This window comes from Vipera ursinii (genome assembly GCF_947247035.1).
Source record: "Vipera ursinii genome assembly, chromosome: 6".
In the NCBI taxonomy this organism is placed as follows: Eukaryota; Metazoa; Chordata; class Lepidosauria; order Squamata; family Viperidae; genus Vipera; species Vipera ursinii.
The window spans coordinates 49,671,282-49,689,657 of record NC_139515.1 but is presented as its reverse complement, the minus strand read 5'-3'; the positions used below and the strand labels follow the sequence as shown (position 1 = coordinate 49,689,657).

The 18,376-nt window shown below is 39.0% G+C and overlaps 1 protein-coding gene across 1 annotated transcript in view; it reads right to left on the bottom strand.

The window, feature by feature from the left end:
• TMTC2 (transmembrane O-mannosyltransferase targeting cadherins 2) overlaps positions 1 to 18,376 on the bottom strand; it is a 217,662-nt gene that overhangs the window by 117,470 nt on the left and 81,816 nt on the right. Inside the window, exon 2 of the mRNA XM_083365136.1 lies at positions 14,502 to 15,072. Within this exon, the coding sequence (XP_083221262.1) occupies positions 14,502 to 15,072 (571 nt within the window). The remainder of the gene's footprint in view (positions 1 to 14,501; positions 15,073 to 18,376) is intronic.

The window sequence follows — 18,376 nt, the reverse complement described above, 5'->3', positions numbered from 1 at the left end:
TGTGTGTGTGTGTGTGTGTGTGTGTGTGTGTGTATGTATATATGTATATATATGTGTATGTGTATACTGTATATGTAGAGTGAGCGCGTTACTCGTCCCAGCTTCTGCCAACCTAGCAGTTCGAAAGCACGTAAAAAATGCAAGTAGAATTATAGGGACCACTACGGTGGGAAGGTAACAGTGTTCCGTGCGCCTTTGGCGTCTAGTCATGCCGGCCACATGACCACGGAGATGTCCTCAGACAAGCACTGGCTCTTCGGCTTTGAAACGGAGATGAGCACTGGCCGCTAGAGTCAGAAATGACTAGCACTCATGTGCGGGGGAACCTTTACCTTTATATATAGGTATATACACACATACATGCGACATCTAATTACATATTGTTGCAAAATATCTTTATATTTTACAAATTTATTAGGTTTCATTCTCGTGTTCAGCAGAATTCCCAAGTACAACATATGTCTAAAATAATGGGAAAAGACATTGTTTTTAGACCCAAATGAGCCCATAGCTGGAAGACAGTTCACAACAATCAATTACATTCTTAGCCCTTATAACTAAGAAACCAATATGTCACAGGTTTAGGGGAATTTTTTGATACCATTATCTATAAAAGGAAGATAAAGTAATGGCTCTAATTATGTCAACAGATCTAATATAATTAAATGTATAGTTGATATTGATGAGACTATGTTTTATTTATGGACAACCATAACTCAGAAGCTTCAAATTAAGATATAAACCAAGCAATAAATAAAATTAAGCCTAAAAGGCTCTGGAGCACTGAAAATATAGCAAAATTGTTAAGAAATGTTATACAATTGTGAGTTATTTAACCAGCTAAAACACATTCAAAAAATAACTATGCCACAGTTCTATGAAGATAGCTAAACATTAATTTATACTGAATTCATCTCTTCCGTGAACTATTAAGAAACTTAATGAAAAACTATAATAAATTAACTAGATTTTAAGATGCATGATTTCTTATAATTTAAAAAGCATTTCCAAAAAAGGAAGGTACCGTTTCTCTCTAAACTTCCTAATCCTTAATTAAAAAGCATATTTGGATCTATAAACCTATGTATCTGATACACAACTCAGCAGGAAAGTTAATGTGTTCACTGGAGGAAAGGCTGGGAATGGCAAAGAAAAATAATAAAGCAGTTTGAAAGAAGTGATAAATAGGCTAAATCAGGAAAAGGAGTAGGGATTAGGAACTCATCATGGAAGCAAAAATAAACCCAACAGAACACAGAGGAACCATCTGGCATGCTGCACTACTGTGAATCTTCTTTTTTCTACACTGCTAGAAATTGCTGATACAAAACGTTCTGACAAGCCAAATGGATATCAACAAAAAGTAAACATGACAGGTTACTTCCAAATCATTAAAGAATTTAAAAAAAACAGGTCAATTTCATCCAAGTTTTCAAAAAGAAAGTCATATTTGAATATGTCAAAGTCAAAATAAGGATGTTATATGTTAGTTTGTGTGCATGTTATCACTGGATTTGATCATTAAAATATGCAAATTCATGTATAACTTATTTATTTATTTATTTATACAATTGATATAACCACCTATTTTATTGACTACATCAAGTGTGAAAAATAGTGACTATAGGCAGCTTACAGAAAATTAAAACCGAAAACAAAATGCGAGGTAAATAACACACAAAGGAACTATAATATGGCTGGAACATCTGGATTTTTAATGATTTATGAAAAACCAAAGGATTGGGGCCCACCAGATCTTTGGGAGAATGTTGTTCCACATACAGACACAGTTATAAAGAAGGGAGTTGGACCCACAAACTGACACTCTCTATTAGAAGGGACCTGAAATTAATAATATCAAAATATTCAGTGCTTTTTTGTAAAAGAAAAAGGTGCCGGAACTCACGCATCATACAACCAGCCTTGCCTACCCTACAAGGTTCCATCCAAAAAAGGTGCCAGAACTCCGTTCTGAGCGTTCTATGACAAAAAAAAGCCCTGAAAATATTAATACCCAGTAATTTCATGTTGTTTTTAAGTAAGACCCAAGGGTTTAATTTTGTTTCTGCATGATGCATAGTATTGGAATAGATATTGCCTAAATGGCCCCCTAAAACTCTATGATACCATGATGCCAAGACATAAAGATGAATGCAAAGACTGGCTTTTTAATGCTTTTCTATTTGTCATTTCAAATACATATAAGTGGATTGAACCACAGAATTTTGCAGAACCACAGAATTTGAAAGAAAGGAAACATTTATATTTTTAAGAGTTCGTCTTAACACTAATTATTTGAATTCTTACATTTTAGAAAAAATCATCAAAAATGATGAGAGACTGCTATGCAAAATAACGACCTTGTAGATGGAACAACAGACAGCAAAAGCCAAGCAGAAAAAATACAATATAACATTGTAACACACCTGAAGACTATATTCAGTAAACTATGGCTTGTCATTTACAAACATTGTGTCTCAGCTTTCCTTTCCGCCTCCTCCACCTATTTCTGTCTCCTGTGGAGCCTTGCAGAGAATGAACATTTTCATTTCCATTTCCAACTTACTATACTGCTGTTTGAAAATTTGTCTAAACTTAGATAAAATATTTGTACTATGTTTTATTTAAACAAATAGATTTCAAAATGTAGCTTATGGCTTGTTTTAAGTATAACTAAGAGCACAGAGTTTACTCTTAAGTCACAATAATACATATAAAACTGGAAATACTACTTTTGGGTTTTCTGCTCACAGCTGCTGCAGAGAAGGAAATGTTAGGGGACTCAAAGGTGAAAACACTCAAGGTTTTTTTTACAATTCATGATAGTTTACTGTTATACCAGCATGGAGTCACTAAGTGTTGGTGACTTTTATTGCAGAGAAGAATAAAAATGAAAGAAAATTATGACAATTTTTAGATCTATTCATTACACTTCCTAAAATAAAGTATTTAAGCTAATTTTAACTATTTTCAGTAGTTTAAAAATATTTTAGCACTTTTTAATGCTGCATTTGTATTGTGTAGGTGGTGAACTGTTTACTCTGTAATACAATAAAAGATAAAAAGCAATAACCAAAATAAAGATGTATTTTGAATATTTGGCAGCATAGATAATATATTGATGACTTTTCATATATTGTAAGCATAAAAAGCTCCAAGCATAAATTTAATCAAATAAATATCTTACAATGCAGTGCAGTTAAATTTTTGTTGATTGCTACTGATTATTGTTCTCATACCCACATAATGCTCATTGATTGAATCAAACACAATTTATATTTGGATGGGGAGAAACAGGCTTCGTCTCAATCCTGACAAGACTGAGTGGCTGTTCATACCGGCATCTCGGGCTGACTAGCCTTCTCCATCATTAACAATAGGGGATGAGGTATTACCCCCCGTTGATAGGGCTTGCAACTTGGGTGTCCTCCTGGATTCACGGCTCAGTTTGGAAGATCATATAGGAGCCGTGACCAGGGGGGCTTTTGCCCAGATTCGCCTGGTGCGCCAGTTGCGTCCCTATCTGGACTGAGATGCTCTACATACAGTCACTCATGCGCTCGTGACCTCCCGGTTACACTACTGAAATGCCCTCTACATGGGGCTGCCCTTGAGGACCACCCGAAGGCTTCAACTGGTGCAGAATTCAGCCGCACGAGTTTTGATGGGAGCTTCCCGATACTCCCGTGTAACACCTCTTCTCCGTGAGCTACATTGGCTTCCGGTTGCCCTCCGGGTGAGATTCAAGGTGCTGGTAATGACCTATAAAGCCCTAAATGGCTTGGGTCCGGACTATCTAAGGGAACACCTGCTGCCGGCATCATCTTCCCATCGTCCTGTGCGCCCCCACAGGGAGGGTAACGCCGGTTAATGAATGACAGTGGGTTATTCCCAGGGGAAGGGCGTTTTCTGTGGGTGCGCCTGCCCTATGGAACCAACTACCCACAGAACTTAGGACTGCCCCCGACCTTCGCTCATTTCGCCGGGACTTGAAAACTTGGCTCTTCGATCTGTTTGGTCCAGACTGTGGGGTTGTTAATTTAACTGGGTTTTAGATTTACTCTTGGGGCTTGAATTTAATTTGTTTTAATTGTTTTTAATTTTTTGTATTCATGGTTTTAACTGCCCTGTAAACCGCCCTGAGTCCTACGGGAATAGGGCGGTATACAAATCCAAATAAATAAATAAATAAACAAACAAACAAACAAATAAATAAATAAATAAATAAATAAATAAATATGCAACTATCTGAGAAACATATTGATATCTCCAGCATCACTTTTGTCACTTGTGCTCTGAAAACCTACACCTCCTAGCTTGTTCAGGAAATGGATGCGGGTATTGTTGGCTATATCCAGGAGTCTGTCAATGCCTTTAACTAATAAAGGATAATGTCTTCAGGCTTGAAAGATGATGTGTTCCCTAAGAGGCACTTCCTGGGACTGGCCATATTTGAAAACTGTAGTCCAGTCTCCAATCTTTCCTTTTAAGGAAGTCTGTTGAGATTGTTGTGAGAATTCATCTGCTGATTGTTTGGACTCCCTTCAGTCAAGATAAAGGCATGGGCATGGAATATGGTTGATCTTGCTGGTAGGTAATCAACAAAGGGGCAGTTTCTGAAACCATGATATGACATCCTTCTGGACTGTCTGCAGTAATTTGGGAAGGTCGATGGTTCCAATTCCACCTTAATAAACAAAAGGTATCACTGAAGAAAAAAGGTTGGCTCTCTGGTTTCAGGAATCTAGCAGACAGGCAAGCACTTCTCTTTGGGAACAGCCTGCATCTTAAGAATCTTCCTGGACTTGTAACTTTTTCCAAATGAAATGTGGAAACTGTATTCAAGGGGGATTTTTATACCTTCTGTTGGTGCGCACTCATGCCCTCATCTCTTATCAGTTTCATTGCTGCAATGCACTCAATATGGAAATTCTTTTGCACCTCCAAACTGTAGTCAGTACAAACTGCAGTGACCCAATTACAGATGGGTATGACTGCCATGGGTGTGACCACCATTAGTTCTTCAGGCCCTACATTGGCTACTACTAGATGTAGAATAAACAGCTTCTCATAAGCTGTTTTGGCCTTATAATATACTTTCTCACAATAAAAACATTCATGTCTAGAATTTTTAAGGAGCTCTGATGTAGATACGCTCATCATGCTTCTATCCTATTGCTTGGTAAAAGGGGAAGCGTAGTGAAAAAACAGTACATGATGAGACAGGCCATTAAAATACGTAATATATTTCCACATGCATAATCTATATTCAGCTTTCTCCCATTTTATCAATCTTCTTTCTTCAGTACAATGTTGCAATTTCATTTTACATTCTTCATATAGTATTTATTTCCTAGCATACAAAAAAGGGTATTTTCATATATAATGTTGGATAAAGTGACTTTATTTTTTTCTGAAACTAGGAATCAGTTTTAATACAGCTTCATAGTAATTTGTACTGCTGTATTGAAGCAGTATTGTATTGAAGCATAAACAAGCAAATAAACAAGCAAATAGAAACGCAAGTTAAGATAAGCAAGAAAATGGTAAGTGAGCACCTGTCCAGCCTAGACGAGTTCAAATCACCAGGACCAGATGGATTACACCCCAAGGTTCTCAAGGAACTGGCAGACGTGATCTCAGAACCACTGAACTATATTTTTCAAAGATCCTGGAGCACTGGGGAACTACCAGAGGACTGGAAGAGAGCTGATGTAGTTCCCATCTTCAAAAAAGGGAAAAAAAATAGATCCAGGAAACTACAGACCTATCAGCCTGACCTCAATACCTGGGAAGATTCTGGAAAAGATAATCAAACAACAAATCAGCAAACACCTTGATGCAAACAAAGTCATCACTAAAAGTCAACATGGGTTTGTCAAAAACAGATCATGCCAGACAAATCTTATTACATTCTTTGACCAAGTGACAAAACTAATGGACCAGAGGAATGCTGTAGATATAATTTACTTGGACTTCAGTAAGGCATTCGATAAAGTAGATCACAACCTACTACTTGATAAGATAGAAAAATGTGGGTTAGATAGCATTACCACCAGATGGATTCGTAGCTGGCTGACAGGCCGTACTCAGCGTGTGGTCCTCAATGGAACCGCATGTACATGGAAGGAAGTGTGTAGTGGGGTGCCCCAGGGCTCTGTTCTGGGCCCAGTGCTCTTCAATATCTTCATTAATGATTTGGATGAGGGGATAGATGGGGAACTCATCAAATTTGCAGACGACACCAAGCTGGCAGGAATAGCCAATACTCCAGAAGATAGGCTTAAGATACAGAAGGATCTGGACAGACTCGAACACTGGGCACTATCTAACAAAATGAAATTCAATGGTGAAAAAAGTAAGGTTCTACACTTAGGCAGGAAAAATCAAATGCATAGGTATAGTATAGGTGGTACCTTGCTCAATAGTAGTAACTGTGAGAGGGATCTCGGAGTCTTAGTAGACAATCACTTCAATATGAGCCAGCAGTGTGCTGCAGCTGCCAAAAAAGCCAACACAGTGCTAGGCTGCATTAACAGAGGGATAGAATCAAGATCAAGTGAAGTACTAATACCACTCTACAATGCTTTGGTAAGGCCACACCTGGAATACTGCATCCAGTTTTGGTCACCACGATGTAAAAAAGATGTCGAGACTCTAGAAAGGGTACAGAGAAGAGCAACAAAGATGATTAGGGGGCTGGAGGCTAAAACATATAGGGAACGGTTGCTGGAATTGGGTATGTGTAGTTTAATGAAGAGAAGGGTGAGGGGTGACATGATAGCAGTGTTCCAATATCTCAGGGGCTACCACAAAGAAGAGGGAGTCAAGCTATTCTCCAAAGCACCTGAAAGCAGGACAAGAAGCAACGGATGGAAACTAGTCAAGGAGAGAAGCAACCTAGAACTAAGGAGAAACTTCCTGACAGTTAGAACAATTAACCAGTGGAACAACCTGCCTCCAGAGGTGGTGAATGCTCCAACACTGGAGGTTTTTAAGAAGAGACTGGACAGCCATTTGCCTGAAATGGTATAAGGTTTCCTGCCTGAGCAGGGGGTTAGACTAGATGCTCCAAGGTCCCTTCCAACTTTATTATTATTATTATAAATTTATTGTCCAAATAAATATTTTAAATTATATCTTTAAATATCTCAACATTAAAATTTGTTTTTGTACCCCTGAAGTATCCTAACGTAACATTTTTTTCCTAAAATATTTTATTTTAGTTTCTAACATGTTAAGAAATGGCCTTCTGAGAAAAGGAAAACAACTAACAATACCGTGAAGTTTAAATATCTCTGAGAAAAAAGTATCCTATTTTTGAATTCAGCAGTAGGCAAGAACCATCTGTACAAATTCCTGAGAAAAATCTATAATCTCACCTTTAGCTTCAAAGAGAAATGAAAATGAAAAACCTTTGGAAAACATTCAACCTGTTCACATTTTTTTTCTTTTACTTAAGTTTTGAGTCTTTTACAACAAGGGTCCCTAACCCCTAGGCCCGGGATATTTGCAGGACCGTCTGCTGCCAGGAACAACCTCCCATCGCCTGGTGCGCTCACACAGGGAGGGCCTCCTCAGGGTGCCGTCGGCTAGACAATGTCAGCTGACGACCCCCAGGGGGAGGGGCCCTGTGGAATCAACTTCCCCTTGAGCTCCGGATGGCCCCAGATCTCCGGTCCTTTCGTTGCAGCCTTAAAACATTTCTCTTCCATCAGGCTGACCTGGACTGACGATAGGGATTTTTAAATAGAATATTTTTAATATTTTATCATTTTATCATTGGGGCTTGTTAGTTTAATCTTTTTTAACATTTGTATTATTGTTGTTAGCTGCCCTGAGTCCTTCGGGAGATAGGGCAGCATATAAGTCCCAAAAATAAATAAATAAATAATATATATATAATTGATGGTATTAACCCGTCCTTTTAACAATATACTATTTTAAAGCTGGAACTCTTTTAAATAATTTCCATTTAATGACTTCATTAGAGTTACATCTGATTATGAGGCTTGATTATTTAAGTTATAGGAGAGTATATTCTGAAATGTGGTTTGTTTTTTTTTAAATGATGGAGCACAGATTTATAAGTCATAAGAAATTTTGTTCATTTTAGTTTTCTTTTTACCATTTATTCTTTGTTCATTGTACTACTCTTTTCAACCAAAGATGTCTTTTTTACATATAATGGCAATAAAACACAGGTCAAAATATGATCATCAAAAGCAAAAAGACAAAAAGCTGAAACCAGAATGAAGCAGCAATTTTATTTAAAAAGGTTAAAAATATCAGATAACAATATTAATTCACTGAAACTTTAAACTTATGACGTTTCTTTTTTTTAAAAAAATGTTTCCTTTTATAAAAAAAAAACTTCCAAAGGAAAGAAAAAACAAATGATGTACTTCTCACAAAAAATTCTCTAAGTAAAATCAAAACACAGTCCTTCACCAAGCAATATTTCTCCCAACCTCAAAATCTGCTTCAGAGGTATGCCATATCCCCAGATAGATTATAAAGGTGTGTGGAAGATCTTTAAGTCTGCCAGACTTTTCAAACCATTCAGTAACAGAAGACAAAGCAGATAGATGGAAGCACATGATTTTGGAATTCTTTATGAATAACATTGGAAATTGCCAAACGATCACAAAACCATTGCTTGAGTTTTATTATTCTCCTTTGCTTCTTTTGTTGCTATCTTTTTGGTATAAGTCTTGGCTCAAAGATGCCATTCAAATTACAGTGTAAAATGGCATTTAAAAGATGAGTAATCTCAAAATTATCTTCTACAGCTACTGGGCTTGCTTACTAGGAACTGCATTTAGCATGTTTTTGTTGTTTTAATAGCACCTGTTGTTTTCTAGGACACAGGAAACTGCGGGATAGAAACAAACACAAATATTTGTTCAGACTTTCACACGTTTATAATGAGATATAAATGCTAGAGAAATTAAATCTCACTTGAACAATCTTGAATGCATCTATTCTACAAGCAAATAATCAGTTGTGCTTCTAATCTTTTATTCTGCTCTTCACAGTATAAAAATCCACAGCACACATAAAGGCCATGTTTAACAGTTTAGTGCACTTTTAAAGGCACATTTGTCTCAGAACACTTATGTGCAAATAAAAGAACTGGCAAGGGGTCAGGCAACATTCTAAATCTAACAATTATTTACTACATAGCAGGTTGTTAGCATCCCCCCCGCTTTTTTTTTAGCTTGGGATCAATTGTTTTCAAATTATAGACAGACAATAAGGCCCTAAGTGTTGTAAAAGCAACCTTACAAGCTCACTAGCGTATTGGGACTTATGAGTCCCAAAAAGATCCAAATATTCCTGGCACTATTGTTAAAAAGATAATTTACTGAAATGTACTATCCTATTCAGCTAAGGAATTTTATATATGAGGATTTCTTCATTTTTATTATAATGTTCATGTTTTTTTTAAAAAAAACAGCTTACACAGATAACTTGAGGCATAAGAGACTATGAAGATTTTTTTTATATGTTACTACAATTAATATTTAGGATTTCAAATTCTGAATTTAGCATTATTTTTTTTAAAAAAATTAACTGACAGCCAACATATCTTAGATCTGAATTTTAAGATTTAAAATGATAATTAAGATATTGTTATACCAGGTTTCATGATAATTCAATTTTATGCCATTACTTAAGGGTGACTCTATATTGTCTTAACGTTCAGATCTTTGATCAAGAGGTATAAAGGATAACTCCATGCATTACAAATATTATTTCATATGCCTTTCTTGAAGCATTAAGCTATAGATTTCTTAAAAGAAAAATAACTTCCCTTAATTTTTCATAAAAAATTTATTCCATATAACTCTAAATGATTGCTAAGGCTACCCATACTGCAGTACATTGAATGCTACAGATTATTAGATATTTGGCACTGATTTTTTTTCTTTCTTTCTACATCTCTTTAATCCCTTTGTTTGGGGTAGAGTCGGGGCGACTGAATGGAGCTAAGTGTTTATTGGCTGGATGCCCTTTCTGATGCCTACATGGAGTTTTCACTCTGCATTCAGATGGAGAAACATCTGCCCCTGACAAGGATTGCACTCTCAACCTGCCGAGTGGGAGGTGACCGCTCTTATCTGGCTTTGCTTAATTATGTACAATCAAGTCAGTATCAATTCTTAGTAATTATATAGATTTTCTCCAAGATGATCTTTCACCAACTTGACCCTTCAGTTTCAAATAGTGTACTCATCACTACTGTAACTGAATTGCTTAGCCTTGCTATTGTTTGTCCTCTTCTGTTTCTTACGATTTCTCCCAGCATATAGATCTCCCAATAGAAATAGGTATTCCCATGAGGTATCCAAAAATGCTAATTTTAGCCTTATCATTTGTACCTTGAGTAAGAATTCTGGATTGACTTGTTCTATGATCCAATTGTTTGTTATTTTGGCTATCCATGGTATTCTTAGGAATCTTCTTCAAACCTAGCATTCAAAAGCACCAACACTTTCTATCCTTCTTCTTTAAAGTCCAACTTTCAGTTCTCCTGAGTGTCAGAGTTGAAACCTTTGCCTGATGTATTCCACAGGTATAGATACAACATATCTGAATACATTTCCTAAAGTCTTTATTGGCACCCTACTAATATATGCACATACACTAGTACAGACATGTCAAACACAAGGCCCGGGGGCCAGATCCGGCCTGTGAAGTGATTTCATGTGGCCCAGAAAGCCATCCTGGAAACAGTGAGGGAACGGCCCCCACTGCCTTGGCCCTGGCCCAGAGAACCTCTTTCTGCCAGAGACCCTCAGATCTGTCCCACTCTTGCCCAGGCCCCCATAGGCACCCTTGATGCGAACGATGTAGTGCTGGCCATGCCCACCCAGTAGGCCATACGCACTCTAGCCACGCCCACCCAGTAGGCCACGCCCACCCTGGCCATACCCACCCGGCCCCCTGAGGGCAACCGCAATGCTGATGCAGCCCTCAATGAAATTGAGTTTGACACTAGGTAAAGGTAAAGGTTCCCCCGCACATGCGTGCTAGTCGTTTCCGACTCTAGGGGCCGGTGCTCATCTCCGTTTCAAAGCCGAAGAGCCAGCGCTTGTCCGAGGACGTCTCCGTGGTCATGTGGCCGGCATGACTAGACGCCAAAGGCGCACGGAACGCTGTTACCTTCCCACCGTAGTGGTCCCTATTTTTCTACTTGCATTTTTACGTGCTTTCGAACTGCTAGGTTGGCAGAAGCTGGGACGAGTAACAGGTGCTCACTCTGTTACGCGGCACGCGGGATTCGAACCGCCAAACTGCCGACCTTCTGATCGACAAGCTCAGCGTCCTAACCCACTGAGCCACCGCGTCCCTCTTGAGTTTGACACTAGTATGTTGCAAATTTCTTGATTACTGGTTCCTTCTGATGGTTGATCAAAAAGCAGAAGCTATCTACAATTTAAATATATTTCTTCCTTACAACCCTGTCATTTCTAAGGTTGACTGCTGGGCCTAACATGACGACTTTGGTCTACTTTGCATTTAATCTTATGTCTCCTGTTTTCATTCTGCTGCTTGACTTTTATTACTAAAGCTCCAAATCATTTGTATTTTCATCCATAAGAGTAGTATCATGAATATTATATAGGTAGTCCCTGATTTAGGACCATAATTTATTAAAGAGCAGTTTAGGTGACCCTACAACAGTGCATCCAAAACCAGATGACTAAGTACAAAGAGTCAGAATTAATTCTCTTATGTAGAGTTAGAAAACTGTAATTTAGTGGGGTTTCACAGAGTATTTGCCAGTATTTTTCAACAATTTTATTAATGACTTACATGATGATAGGGATGAACAACTTATCAAATTTAAGTTTAACAGAAAATTGAGAGATCCGGCCAACATGCAGCATAACAGGAGATTTTAGTCTGATCTGGAGAAGTTGGCAGACCCGGGCTTAGAGGAACAAGATGTCTTTTACTAGGGAGATATGTAAAGTATTACATTTAAAGAGAAAAAAAATGTAGGACACATGTACAAAATGGAGAATTCATGACTTGGAAACACTGAGAAGGATTTGGATGTGGGTCACTGATAATAATCTGAACATGAAAGAGTAACACAATACTGGGCTGCATTAGAAAGAGTGTATGAAGGCAATATGAAGTTATCATTCTTTACTACCTGGCATTGGTGAGACCACACTTTGAGTACTGTATATGATTCTAGGCATCACATTTGTAGAAAAATATTGGCAGCTTGGAAAAAGTTCACAAAATGAAAACAAACATGTTTCAGAGACTTCAGGATGTCCCCTACAAGGTAATAGATTAAAGGAGTTTACAATGTTTAGTTTGGAAATAGCCATGCTCAGCTATATAAAGGGAAACCACAGGGGAAATGATCAAAAACTACTTTCCATAGAAGCTAGAAGCAGAAATAGATAGCATAAGTTATTCCCTAAATTTCAGCTTAATATAATTTTTTTAAAATTCTTCCTGACAGATCTATACAACAGTGGAAGAGTCTATCTGTGGGTTTTTCACCTCTGGAATAGATAGATAGCCCTTATGGAAAATTGGTTCCAAGGATTGAACTAGATCAGGGGTATCAAACTGCCGGCCCATGGGCCAGTTGCATCATGCAGAGACTGCGCCCACTCTAGCTCCGGCAATGTGAAAAAAATCATGATACGTCATGACACATCATGTGATGCAGTGAGTTTGACACCCATGAACTAGATGGTTTTGTGGCCCCTTCCAACCCTATAGTTGTATGATTCTTTACAAAAAGTTTATATTATTTTAATAAAACTTGCATTCATTATAAAAAAAATGCCATTCACCACAGATCCCCTTTAAAAACCTTCTGTGGCCTACCATGGCCATGGATCTCCAGGACTCAAGATTTAAATCAAAAAATTTCTTCAAATCAAAACATTTCTTCACGCCTTCATGGACCTCCTGTGATGACATCGTGCCCTCCCAGGCGTCCACAGACCACAGATTTAGAACTACTGCTTTAAAGCATTGGAAGGTATTTAGTTGTCATTTTGTCTATATACTATACATTGGTATAATTTGATTTCAAAAACAGTGGCTTGTACTCAGAAAATGTAAACACTAATCATTTAACAGGGCTGGTAATAACACAGCCAATGAAGAAGTAATTTCAATGCATTTAAAGCAAAATATTGTCATACCCTTTACCTTATACACAAAAGACAGGGCAATATGGAGGCAAACATAATGCAGAGAGACATAAATAAGCTCTGTAGTACTAATTGGACACAATGCTGCAATCTGCAAAGTTGATTAACGTCCCCGTTCTCAGGCTGGAAAATGCAGTGGCAGAATTAGGCATCTGAATATGCATGGCTTCCATAATTACAACTTTCTTTAAAATCTATTCACTTGATGAAATTGTGTTTCACATTACTGTGATAGCTCTACATGCCTTGGAAAATAGTTATATAAAATGAATGTATAGAGAAGGCATCCTACAAATCAATCTATCTATATATAACCCTAAATTCACTATTTCAAAAAATAGCAATCTAGACACACTATTAGGTTTATTTGGGAATTTGATTTGATGTCATAGGGAAAAGAGCTTGGTTTACTTTGGGCTAGATTAGTGGATCATCAACCCACAACCTCAAATAACCCTTTAGGGTGGGTAGTGCTAAAAAAGCAAACTAAAATCAAAGTCCAGGGCCATAAATTACATAACGATCAGGGTTTGTTGGGCTGCGGAAGACAAGCCGCCCTGAGTCTTCGGAGAAGGGTGGGATATAAATGGAATTAAAATAAAATAAAAATAAAAATTGAAAAAGGTCCCTCACAAACTGTATACAGATACTTGTGCACAGTATACAAACTGTACACATATACAAAATACTTTTTAAATTATTACAACAATCACTTTGTTTGCAAAGCTCACTTGGTTATTTCACATGCAAATACAGTCAGAGACAGCTATCACAGAAGTCACAGTTGCAAACTGTCTTATTTGCTTTAAGGATTCAAAGACAACTGTTTCCAAATCAAAGTCCCATGCTCAGCAAAGCATTACTTTCAAATGCTTTGTACAATAGGTTATTTACTAAAGTCATACTATCTGTATTACAGAATACAAACCTGTTTGTATTATATATTATTGTAAGCTGCCATAGGTCAATTATGATTTTGCTGAATATAAGCCTGATAAATGGATGGATGGATGATAGATGGATAGAGAATATACCCCCCCTTCCCAACACACAGAATTCTTACTAGAAGCAATAATACAATTTTTCCAAGGCAAATACAAAGAATGCAACATGATATTAATGACAGCATGGTCTTTGTTTATATTGAAAGTAACTGAATCCTTTCAGAGCATAAAATAGTGCTTGCTGTTGTTGAAAAAAAAACCAGGGACAGATTGAACTATTAGATAATTCATTTTTGTTTATGGTAAAATCTGTGTTTGTGTGCTGTTACAATCAATCATTGCAAAACACAATCCCACTCACCTTATATATAGCAGGAACAATTTGGTGCATTTTTAGCCTATGAAATACAAACACATCATAAACTGCTGACACTGCCAGCACGGTCACTCCTTGTTCCTTCCACAACATGCTGCAAGTGGCACACAGACCGGCACCCAAGATCCAGCCCCAGGTTCCTTCTGAGTAGTTTCTTGTACAGCAGTGTTTAATATAACAGACTAGGGAGAGCAGAAAGAAAAGGCAAGCTCCAATATCAGCTCTTCCTACAATTCCTGCCACTGCTTCAGTGTGAATGGGATGAGAAGCAAACAGCAAACCAGCTAATAAGGTCCAGTGTCCATCTCCAAATAGCACTCGAGAAAAATTAGTGAAAAGACCTGTGACTGCTGCATGTAGAAGGACATTTACAAGATGGTAACTCCAAGGATCCATTCCTCCCATAGCATAGTTGATGCGAAAAGAGAGCGTGCAGAGAGGTCTGTAGGATTTATGGCTTCCACTGTGAGTCAGAAGAGTGCCCCAAAAGTCATTATAGAATAACTGTGTCCATGGTGTTTCAGGAAGGAGATCTTGGTTTGTCTTGATTGCTCGGCTAAAAAACAAAACAAATACAAAAATAATCAAACTACATGACAACAATACATAGGATTGCTAAAGAATATAATTGAAATTAACAAATTTCTGTTTTCCTTTTCAATATGAAATTAGCATAAAAAGATACATTATCAAATGTAGTATTACTTCCCCCGTTTTAAACTCCATACAAGTAGTGAGTGCTGCTTCTACTAACTTTTCACTTCAATTAATTTCCTCATCAATTGGCTTTTCAGACCTTGGAAACATATGATACATTAACTTAAAACAATTCATTCATCTGAGCCTAATCCAGAAGCAATCACTGATAAATTATAATTATGATGTAAAAGAAATATAATTAACTGAAAAAAATGTGGCAAAAATTATAGATAAATGTCCTCCCAAAAAAGAGAAAGCTATTTAATATGAATAGTATAGGTAGCCAAAAGTTTATAGATTTGAAGGTCTATACTTTGGTTCCATACAATGTACATATATAATTTGCCTTTGGTATCCACATATTTTAGGCAATAGATTGTCTCCTATTCTTCTCTTTAAAGCTTTCTATATAACTGAAAGCGATTACCCCTGAGGGTCAGAAACCTTCATACTCCTGATGGAATGATTTCTATTACTGAAAACATCCCACTGGATTTTCCTCTCAATTCATAGTAAAAGCATACTGAATAATTTCAGATTAAATTGAAGAATAAGTTCTACTTTTTTTAAGTTTCGACCATTTGATTGAGCATGAAAGAAACATGCTCTTACTATAAATTGATAAATATTTCACACACACACACACACACACACACACACTTTTTAAAGTGTTCAAGTGATCATCGAGTTTACGTACTATCCTGTTTTAGGAAAAGCCAAGTAGTCTGCTTCTTCTAGAGTTCTTAAAGGGGTGAACCAGATTTCCTCTGAGGAGATTATGTACGGCAAGAATCCATCTTTTCATCCCCTATCTTGCAGTGGCCAGATGCAGACGGTGTCAAGTGGTGCTATCACAAAATGTCAACTCTAACAAATGACTGCACTATGGCTATTTCCAATCTCTCTTCCTCTACCATCACTAGTCGCTAGCTCATGACTTATGTGATAGTCAAACCCAGGGTCGGCTCGACAGCGGCCATGCATCGGAGTCTTCAAGCACTGGCGAGACTCCCAGAAGAGGGGACGGGGTGCTAGCGGAAAGTGAGACACCCCGGAATGCGGAGATTGCACCCACTGAGCGAAACCGGCAGACAACTCCGACTTCCAGCCTAGCCAAAACTGTGCCACCAATGGACATTGGCTCAGGTCTACCCAGACTGACCAGCCAAAGAGACATGGTTCTACTTGTAGCAAATGGATCCAACAATCTTGGTCTACCCTGCCTGGCAGGTGAGCTGGTAGACCGGGAACCTCCTGCAGCTCCGAGACATTTGGAGCGGTCGTGAAGGCCACCAAAGTATTTACAGGACTATGTTCAAAACTTGACATTGTGAACTATCTAGGGGGAAGGGGTGTTATGTATTGATGTAAATTGCCTGAGAGCCGTTATTAATAGTTAACTGCTGTGTCTGTTTAAACTCCAGACTGCTTGTTTGCAGAATTGTTAGCTTGTGTTTTGGGCGGGAAATACTGCTTCAATTTCATTGGCCGCCACCTAGCGGTGGTCCGTTTAAATAGAAGTTAAGCAGCAGTTAGTGTCACTTCTGTGTGTAACCTAATAAACGTGTTGCTGTTTTCACCAATCACCTCGTCAATGTCTCACCAATCCCGAAACATAACACCTACAGTGGGACTAAAGGGATGGTCTACTGTTTTCCAGTCTGATACTAAAACTACATCAAATTGGCCCTCACAATAAGTTATTGAAATAAAAAACAAGTGTGGGTTTGGTTGCTTATAATCTGGCAGTTTCTTGCTGGAATGCATTAGTGATACAGATAGTCCTCAATTTACGACCACAATTGAGCCCAAAATTTCTGTTGCTAAGTGAGACTTTTGTTAAGTGAATTTTGCCCCGTTTATGACCTTTCTTGTCATAGTTGTTAAGTGAATCATTGGACTTGTTAAGTTGGTAACACTGATGTTAAGTGAATTTGGCTTCCCCATTCACTTTGCTTGTCAGGGAGATCACAAAAGGTGATCACATGACTCTGGGTTACTGCAGATGAAGCGGACTATCTGGACCCGTACCAGTCCGGTTTCAGACCCGGTTACAGCATGGAAACGGCATTGGTCGCACTGGTAGATGATCTCTGGCGGGCCCAGGACAGGGTTTGCTCCTCTGTCCTGGTCCTACTTGACCTCTCAGCAGCTTTTGATACCATTGACCATGGTATCCTGCTGCGATGGCTCGAGGGGTTGGGAGTGGGAGGCACTGTTTTACGGTGGTTCTCCTACCTCTTGGGCTGTTTGCAGTTCGTAGTGGTAGGGGGGCAGAGATCTACCCCGAGGCCCCTTTCTTGTGGGGTACCTCAGGGGTCGGTTCTCTCCCCCCTCCTTTTTAACATCTATATGAAGCCACTAGGTGAGATCATCCGTGGCTTTGGGGTGAGGTATCACCAATATGCCGATGATACCCAGTTGTTTATCTCCACCCCGAGCCAACCCAGTGATGCCCTTGACGTGATGTCCCAGTGCCTGGAGGCGGTACGGGTCTGGATGGGAAGGAACAGGCTCAGGCTGAACCCCTCCAAGACCGAGTGGCTGTGGATACCGGCATCTCATATTGTCCAACATGTTCCATCTCTTTTGATGGGGGGAGCTATTGCCCTCCTCAGAAAGGGCCCACAACTTGGGTGTCCTGGATTCATGGCTTAATTTGGAGGATCACCTAACTGCTGTGACCAGGGGGGCCTTTGCACAGGTTCACCTGGTGCGTCAGTTGCGCCCCTTTTTGGACCGAGATGCCCTATGCACGGTCACCCATGCCCTTGTCACTTCTCGCCTGGATTACTGCAATGCTCTCTACATGGGGCTGCCCTTGAGGTGCACCCGGAGGCTTCAACTGGTGCAAAATGCGGCCGCACAGGTGCTTATGGGAATATCTTGATACTCCCATGTTACGCCACCCTTGCGCGAGCTACATTGGCTTCCGTTTGCCCTCCGGGTGGGATTCAAGGTGCTGGTAATTACCTTTAAAGCCCTACATGGCTTAGGCCCGGGGTACTTGCGAGATCACCTGCTACCAATGTCAACCTCCCATTGCCCGGTTCTCTCCCACAGAGTCGGCCTCCTCAGGGTTCCATTGGCCAGGCAATGCCGGCTGGCGACCCCCAGGGGGAGAACCTTCTCTGTGGGTGCGCCGACCCTCTGGAATGAAC